The sequence below is a fragment of the Ixodes scapularis genome, unplaced genomic scaffold (assembly GCF_016920785.2).
Source record: "Ixodes scapularis isolate PalLabHiFi unplaced genomic scaffold, ASM1692078v2 PGA_scaffold8__174_contigs__length_109621045, whole genome shotgun sequence".
NCBI lineage: Eukaryota > Metazoa > Arthropoda > Arachnida > Ixodida > Ixodidae > Ixodes > Ixodes scapularis.
In genome coordinates, this window is record NW_024609883.1 from 104,153,489 (window position 1) to 104,162,366 (window position 8,878).

The window sequence follows — 8,878 nt, forward strand, 5'->3', positions numbered from 1 at the left end:
TTTTCAGCTCGTTTATCATTATTTTATTTTCGAAATTCCAGGTCTATCCAACAATTTGCGGCCAGCAACCAATTTTAGTATACGAAAGCTTAGCTAACGTCGTTCCGTCCGCACACTCAAAACCGGACAAGAGCTGGCGTGAGAGCAGTTGGTTCTTGATTCTCACCAGCCACTTGAAGGAACAGCCCGTGCATGAGAAGGGATTTCCTGCATAGAAAGAGATGCACGGTGTCAGAAGATAATATGTTAATTTCTTAGACGTCTCACTTCAGAGGCTTGTTAAAGAAACGCAGGTCGTGGTGGCACTTTGACGACGTCATCAGGCAGAAATCAAGGATCCACGCCAGACCGAGACACGTTCCATGTGGCATCGTTGCTAAACTCACCCGAGACACGCAGCGAGGAAACCTCCCCAGTAGCTTGTCTGCGTCGCTCCAGTCGCTCTAGGATCGGGAGGAAAACATCTCTAGGGAATTCCGTCAAGTTGTTTTGCCCCAGACAGAGGATTTGAGCGCGGGTGTCCGAGAATGCCAGGGGGCTGAGGCTGGCCAGGTTGCCTTCGCTCAGAAAGACCTGCAGAGGAGGAGCAAAACGAGGTTAGAACACTCGTTGGAGAACATTTTCTTCGACCTTGGTTCGAGCGAATGTGCGGTGCGCTTTATTCGGATGCAACGGATTTCAATAAATCTCTACAGCGTTTCACTTTAACAGCCCACGATAGGATCTGCAGGAGACAATCAAAAGCAGAGCGAGAAGCGCATCGTCCCTGCGTTCAACACCTTCGTGCGTATCTGCCCTCACGGAGGACATTCACGGACAGTGAATGTGCCAGAATCCTGCGTGGCGCGTTCACCTGTGCGCGATTGCTTTTTGCCGGTGACAAATAGCGTACCCACAAAGACGCCGAACACCGTGGTGATCCCCCTTTGGCTCCGCTTGATTGACTCCATGTGGACCGTCGGTTGCGTTTGGACTTAACAGTAAAACAAAGTCTAGTGTGTACCCGCACACTGTCTGAAATTTGGAACGTCCATATTCTCCCCGAGAAGCAATTGGATGAGCCAGTCGCTGCAACCTACGAACGAGTGACTGAGAGGCTGAAAATGCGTTTAGGCACTAAAGAAAAACTTTTACGCTTTAACACTGAGCGTGACGTTTCACGAGCACCCCATATTCAGGGTCACAACGCCGACTCCTTCTGTTTTATTAGAACGAAATCTAATTTCAGCCCCTTCCATCGCCATGCTAGCCCTGTAGATTAAACCAATTGGCTTTCCCTAAAGCTGTTAAAAAAAGCACTGTTTTTTTTGTTTTTTTTAGCTAGCACATTTACGATGTAAAAATTTGGATTATGTTCCCTAACTCAATGCCCGATGTTTTTATCTTGACGTTTTCGTTCGGCTCTACCGCTCCATATGCAGCGAGAGACTAAAGTAGAGGAGGAAACGAGAGCGCTCGGCGACATCAGAACGCCGAGCTCTCGTTCGAATGATGAGTGGGTAGAACCATGTCCTTCTCTATCCTCACAAAGCCTGGCAGTTCGACGTCGGAGCCATGGAGTGCCCGGTCGCAGATTTGGAGCGCGGGTATCTGGTAGTACAAAGCATCAAAGAGCCATTTCTCGGGAAACCTAAGGTTCCTATTTTGAAGGGAACCTAGACGTCAGAGCACAGCTTTTGCAGCGGCGAGGACCCGAAACAAACTTGCTCGCTCGGGAGAAACGCGTTTCGGCGTCTCGCCGCAGCGGGGCGCCAGTCTCGTGGCTCGCCTCTCGATCATCCGTTGTCTGCCGCTCCACCTTTTCCATTTCGGCCGCCGCTTCTCGTGGTGATCTGCCAGGCTTTGTGAGTATATAAGAGTTTTGGTAAAACTAATGCTAGCTACCCTTGTTTCCACAGCACCCGTCAAACATGTTTAAAACTCGGAGCTCCGGCATCCGGCGTTTGTTTTTCGCGTTCGAACGCGTACGAGGAGTGCAGTGGAGACAAAGCTTTAGGACTACCCACTAATCATTCGAACCAGAGGTCGGCGTTCTGACATCTCCGAGCGCTGGCGTCTCTTTCTATCCCTCAGCTTCTGGGAGCCTTGTCATCGAGCGCAAAATGGTGCGATAATATTCCGTCGAATTTCGCGCCCAAGAAACACGCGTGCTACTTGGTTTCCTACAATCACCGACAGCCTTAATAAACGCTGCCAGGTGGCGAGTCTCGATAATGTTCTATCATGTCTCTTTGTAGCCAATGAGTTTCCGGCATTAGCCGATAAGCGTGCCGAACAACCAATCACGGAGCAAGAACCATAAACATAATAAGCCACTAGAGAGTTTTAGTAGATCGTTCCCATGACTCCGATAACGATACCCGATACTCCGCCACCGCCTCCCTTGCGCTTGCATAGTATCGTTATCGGGGCTATCGGAGGTATCGGAACGATCTACTAAAACTCTCTATTGACTCTTCTGTTGAACCTGGTCATGCTTCAGCCACCTCGTCAAAGGCTGGAAGCATCCATTAGGCAGTTCTACCGTATAGTATAGATTGTTCCGATACCCTCAGTAACAATACCCGGCAGCGAAACGACGCATGCGCAAAGGTGTCGATGGAGTATCGGGCATCGTTATCGGGGCTATTAAAACGATCCGCAGAAACTCGCTAATGATAGACAATGGGCGCGGTCAGGCACAGCGCGGGCAGGTGGAAACTGTTCTTAATAAGGGCGGTCATCACCGGTGCAGATGCGATAGAGAGTTTGAGTGGATCGTTCGGGTACGTCCGATAACGATATCCGATAATGCTACAATGCACGACGTGCAAAGGCGTCGGCAAAGCAACAGGTATTGTTATCGGAGTTATCGGGACGATCTATTACAGCTCTTGGCGGCTATAGAGCCGAAGCCAGCTCAAGAAACGCATGAGATGGCTGATTACGTCATGTTCTTTTATTACTGGTTCGTTCTTCGGCGTTCTTTTTGTCTAAGGTCGAAATTTTATTGGCTACGGAGTGATAATAAGATGTTAAAGACTCTTGACGCCCTCAGGTTCTTTACTGACCATACTGTCGAAGCCTGAAAGTGACATTTTTAAGGGAATTCTTGAACCGCAAGCTTCTTTCTCACATAGGGATAATTACTCACCGCACCGTGCACCATAGCTTCCGATTAAATGGTAGTTAGCGTTTATTTTTTCACAGCTGGAACATGCAAGCCCTCAATTCTTATTTGAGACTTCCTACCCTATATCTTTTTTCTTTATCTTTTTTTCTTCTGTAGCCACTCAGAATTTTGGTTCGTGCCTTGAATAGACCCTTTCCGAAATTCAGTCTGGCCACTTCGATCACTATCATCATCTGTGGAACGGCATCTGTGCCATACCAATGGCGGCCTTCTAGTGACTGATAAAGGAGGAGGTTGAAAATGCTCCTAAGCGGATGTTGCGAGGCCTGTACATTCGGGGGGTCAGTACGACGCGACGTGGGAATGGAACACAAGCGCTATGTAATCGTTTATTTCTAATAACTCAAATTCAGTTAATTTATGGGCGGCACACAATTGGCTCCAAAGCACTTTGGTGTACAAAAATTTCTCGAGGCATCTGAGTGGGTTGGAGCTTTGTTCTGAATGCAGGTTTTTGGTCACCATCGAACTGGAAGTGGTCGAGAAAGAACTCAAACTGAACAATTCCTCGCTTGCCGTTGACTTGCGAAAGTGACGATGCCGATACAAGTTCATTTCCGCCATTGATATGGCAAAACCTAAACTGCTTTAAGAACCAGCAAATGGCGCCGAATTTCGGAATAGGTCTATTGTTTTTAGATTCTTTGTTTTGTTCCGACTATACGGTCTTCATTTAATTTTTAGCTAAATCGAAGTAAAGGCTTACCGAGGAAATCCTGCTGTCGCATTACGAATGTCGCATAAAGATATGCACTACGCGCATCTCGCCCGAGAATCGCTCTACTGAAGCGCCACCATTATATGGACAGAAACTGAAGGAGAGGAGAAGACGAGAGCGCAGAAACGTCAGAACCCCGAGCTCTGGTTGGAACGATTAATGGGTAAGGCGATATCCTCTATACTCGCAAAGCCTGGCAGTTCGACGACGGAGCCAAAGAGTGCCCGCTCATAGATTTGGATCGCGAGGATCTGGTAGCAGAAAGCATCAAAAAGCCACTTCTCGGGGAACCTGGACGTCAGCGCACAGCTTTTGCAGCCGCGAGGACCCGAAACACACTTGTTCGCTCGGGAGAAGTGTGTTTCAGCGACTCGCCGCAGCGGGGCGCCATTCACGGGGCTCTCCTCTAATCCCTTGTCTGCCGCACCATCTTTTACATTTCCGTGGCCGCTTCTAGTGGCGATCTGCTAGGCTTTGTCAGTACATAGGAGGCTAAGGTAAGACGCAAAGCTAGCTGCCTTTTCCTTTATTAATGCAGACTAGCTTTAGGTCTACCCTCTAATCATTCCAGACAGAGCTCGGCGTTTCGACGTCCCCTCGCGCTCTCACATTCTCCTTTCCCTCAATTTTTAACCGTACGGTCCCTGACAGAATTAGCAAGGCAGAGAGGTTCTTGAGCCACCCCGCTTCCAGCGCGAAGTTGGTACCTTCGAAAAGGCTTGAGCGCCTCCTGATACTAGGGCATGCACGCGCGGTTAGAGCGCACCGGAAGGCGACAAGCGCTTGCGGGAGGTCGGGTATTTTAAAAGGCGTTTTGCCGTTTTTTTCCGGTGTGTGATTGCAGCTATCATCAACCGCTAAGTCGGCTTCACCAAGACAGCGAAGAAGCGCTCACATCGGGCATCAGCTGAAATTGTAAAAGGGCGCTCTGGAAAGGCTACAAACCTTGAGTTCGGGGACGCGCGATCCAAGGGTTAAAACGTAGTTTCCGAGTCTGGTAATTCGGGTTCCAGTCAGGTGCAGCATTTCCAGCTCCGGTAAGGCGAAGAACGCGTAAGCGCCGACTGCCTGGATCGGATTGTCTGACAGCACGAGTATCTTTAGCTTTGGGTGCTGGAAAGCGTGGTCCGGAATTCTCTCCAGCCGATTCTTGCCCAAGTTGAGCGTGGTCAGCTTCGGGAAGATCCCAATCCTAAAGATATTACGCAAAAAAAAAGAAGATAAAAAGAACCCGGTTATTATTAAAAACGTACAGTGACTGTACCATATGAATTTCGTCGTCGTCATCATTATAATGATAATCGTCACCATCGTTATAGAATCCTCCTTTTTATACGGTTCCTAAAACGCGTCTTTAAATAGTGCGTAACAATGTAATGCTGTGATTTGCCACGACCCTGGTTGTAGGACAGCAGCGCAGGTTGTTACGCCAAGCGCGTGCCGGAGTGTAGCCTCGTAGCTCAAACTCACCTTTATTCAGAAAACCCATGGCTAGTAGTGTTGTCTGGGTGGGCGTAACAAAAGGCATAAGCACGCCTGACGAGGCGACAGCCCTCTCCCCCGTCCCCATCCCCTAGCACATCTTTCAGGAAGCCCAGACAAAAATATTGTTCAATAGAGTACATAAAAACACACGACTGTAACTGGAGCTCAGTCAATAAAAATAAATGCAGTCAAAGGTTGAGACGTAGCGGTAATAGCAACGCCTCAGTCAAGTTTATCTTTTTCACCGGCACTTTTACTGACCACCACCCTCCGGGGTCATGTCAACAACTCCTTTAAGTACAGTGTCTAGGTGGCGCAATCTGCCGCCCAATTAAAATGCTTCAGCCGTATGCATCTATCTACCCATCTATTCAGTCGTTGAACAGCGGTTCTTGTTGTGCATTTTGTTACCAATTTGGAGACATTTCGGTGCCTAGACATTGTAGGGCCCGAAATACATTAGTCGGAGAAAAGATCCAGGCACTGTACTTACTAAACGATTATGACGACACTGACCACACGGCGTGTTTTTTTTTGTTTTTTTTTTATTATATAGCGTAACGTGAAACTCATTTGAAGCTCACCGAATTCAGCATGGCTTTAACTGTACCCGCTACAAATAATCGCATTACTTGTATGAAGAATCATGTCATTGCTTTTTTTAGCCTGTACTAATAACCAACCTAGAGATGTTAGTGCCCTCAAATTAAATTACCGAAGTGTACCCGCTGATTAAAAAAAAAAATTGCTACATTGATGTTTTAGTGTTACTTAGGTTTATCAGACAGTGTCTTTTGTTGAAAATAAAAAAAGAGGGATAAAAACAGAAATTTTACAGGTAAGCAAAAAATAACTTTTGTATATTTAGCAACTGCAACTGCTCTCAAATGATTTGCCTAAAACGCACGTAAAGATAAGACGACAGGTTTCAAGGTTGCGAGAGCTAGAAATGTGATCAGGAAAAGTAGTATAATTCTTGAAGTAACCGTTATTACATGGTAAAATACTGCTAGAGCTAGATCATTTGTAAAAATAAGCTTTCTTAATTTTTGTTTATTGGTAACGCGGACGAGCTCAGTCGGAAACGGTCCTCTGGCATTATAAATGTTTCCTGCTACCACATTTACTTGTATGAAACAGCAAATTATGGGAGCGCATTAAAATAACTTTTGAGAAAGAAGTCAATAAAGTTGATTATCAGCTTAGAGGTTTCCCAAACCAACGCAACATGTGAGACGGCATGCTCACAAAATTCTCTAACTTAACATTTTGTTTAAAAGTTTGACAATTTGTTAAGCTTTCTTATACTGTTAGAATAACTCTCGAAAGAAACTTGATGCCGCTCAATAATATTTGAACTGGCTGAGACATCAAAACTACGAGCGACGTAATCATAACCATTTGTCTTAATTATGTGTAGTATCGCTGACAGTATGAGTTATAACAGTCCTTTACACCCTTTTTTGGTGTATCGGCCGGTTTCTAAGAAATATTTTTTTTTCTTCCTTCCAGAATGTCAGATGGAACGCAAAGCCTAGCTCGCAATCTTCGAACCCCATGACACAGCGAGAAACATTGAAAAGTTATGGAGATTACAGATTCAGAAAAAGACCATAGTTTCCGCGGGAGTACTGCAGTGCAGATATACCTTATTCCGCGGGGGTATACTCTCTCCCCTTAGAAGTAACACTGCAGATATAAGCTTACCCACTATATGCGAACGTAGTAAGTGCGTTTCCAAACAGACTCAGTTTTCTGATGAAGGTCCGCGACTTGTCGAGGGATGCGAGGTTGTAGGATGTCAAGTTGGCGTTCATTTCGATGTATATATTTCTGAAAACAAAGTCTCCAAGAACGCCGGGCGGAAATGACTCCACAGTGCTCCTTTGAATCCAGAGATCCCTGTGCTCTTTGGGTCCATCGGTTTGGAAGGCCTTTCTCAGCTCTGCAGTCGAGTTAGCCTTCCCACAGCTGATGCCTTCAATATCACACGTGCAGGGAAGAAAATCTGCAGCTTCCGGACACGAGCGCGCCTGTGCGACGATCAAAATTCCGGAACAGCAAAAAACGGCGGCCACGAGTAGACAGCCTGCAGGAAAACATTTTCCTCGGCATCATTACTTGTAGTTTATATTTTCTTGAGTGGTCAAAGATTGGAACCGAGCATGGAGATGAAAGAAAATAGTCACTTGCGGCTAAGGAAAAAAACTATACTCCGTTTCACCTTACGTTGTACCGCAGACAAGGCTAGAAGCGCGACCTCATAGCGTTGGGAGCTACTCTTGACGCACGAGAGCTTGTGCCGCCGAGATGTGCCTAGAGCAAGGAGCTCGCGCTTGTAGCCTTTCCTGCGGTACATCATAAGGTAAAACAAAGTATAGAACTGCGCGTCGATTAAAAAAGTTAACCCGATAAATCGCCAACCTTTGATCAATTATTTATTCGATTAATCGGACTCGCTGATTTCCACGCATACAATTGTATTGTAAAAGTGGAAAATTACTTTTGTTGTTGAATCTGTGATAAAGGGCGCGATATTCCAATTTGATTATGAATCAACCTCGATCTTTACTTGAGGACACTTCAAAGACACTCACACTTCAGCTGCATGAGGCAAAGGGGTTCATTGACATACTATGCCAGCAGAGATCTCCTTTGATTGTTTAAAATAGTGTCGGTCGCGCTAAACGGAAACTTGTGCTACGTTGAAGTGGCACTGATACGTATCACCTTTCTGCGCTTCTCTGGAGTTACGAATCTTCCCTCTACTGCTTATTTAAAATACTAAAGTTTGCCCTTATACAATGCTCTCGTCCCCATTTGGCGTGGGGAAGGCGTTTCATTTCTACTTCATTTTTGTTCGTCAACGTTTCTTTTCCCATTGATCGGTTAAAAATATCAGTCGCGAATAAAGCATCAATTGATTAATTGGTGGGTTATTCTATCAACTGCCTAGTTGCCCATCCTTAAAATAGACAAGGCGTGATGAGTTTGGAAAGTCTAATCATCGTTTCGCATCTAGTAAAATTGTAAAAAAAAAAAAAAAAGAAACTGACAAGAACGCAAATTAAAAAAAAAAGTAACATGTCACCAAGCAAGAGGCGCGAACACATATAAGGAACACGGCCTTTCTTTTGTAAGCTCCTATTACTTCGTTTCACCTCAAGGTAGGACGCAGCTGACTACACGAGCCGATGCGTCTAATCTATTAAGGTAAAACGAAGCGCAGTGAGTATATAGATTTCGTTTAAAACAAAAATGTAAAAAATAATGTTTTGAATTTCTGAAATTTCGGTCTTCCATATTTCATTACGACGTTTATAACCGCACGCAAATTGACACGGCGGATACACACAAAGTGAGAGCACCGAATATACCGTAAATATTCGAAAGACAAAGTTTCCATGCAGTGCAAAATAAATAAGAAATTCAAGACCGCTGTCTTTTTCACGGCGAAAATATTAAGAGATGTTCGACTCCCAGAATCGAGCAGTCAGATGATT

At 45.6% G+C, this 8,878-nt stretch overlaps 1 protein-coding gene across 1 annotated transcript; it reads right to left on the reverse strand.

The window, feature by feature from the left end:
• Window positions 1–7,459, reverse strand: LOC115317219 (leucine-rich repeat-containing protein 15). Its single transcript, XM_029976805.3, has 4 exons — window positions 7,083–7,459; window positions 4,836–5,082; window positions 387–573; window positions 1–207 (listed from the first exon to the last, which is right to left on the reverse strand). Exons 1-4 carry the CDS (start codon window positions 7,190–7,192, stop codon window positions 44–46), a joined length of 708 nt encoding a protein of 235 aa, XP_029832665.3. The 5' UTR covers window positions 7,193–7,459; the 3' UTR covers window positions 1–43.
• Window positions 7,460–8,878: the final 1,419 nt, after the last annotated feature.

What these genes read in the sequence shown, in the direction of transcription:
- LOC115317219 (XM_029976805.3), bottom strand. Translation starts at nt 7,192, where the DNA reads ATGAACGCCAACTTGACATCCTACAACCTCGCATCCCTCGACAAGTCG. An exon ending in ACTACGTTCGCATATAGTGG is followed by an intron (nt 5,083 to 7,082) that starts GTAAGCTTATAT and finishes TAATATCTTTAG; the next exon opens with GATTGGGATCTTCCCGAAGC. An exon ending in CGCGCGTCCCCGAACTCAAG is followed by an intron (nt 574 to 4,835) that starts GTTTGTAGCCTT and finishes CCTCCTCTGCAG; the next exon opens with GTCTTTCTGAGCGAAGGCAA.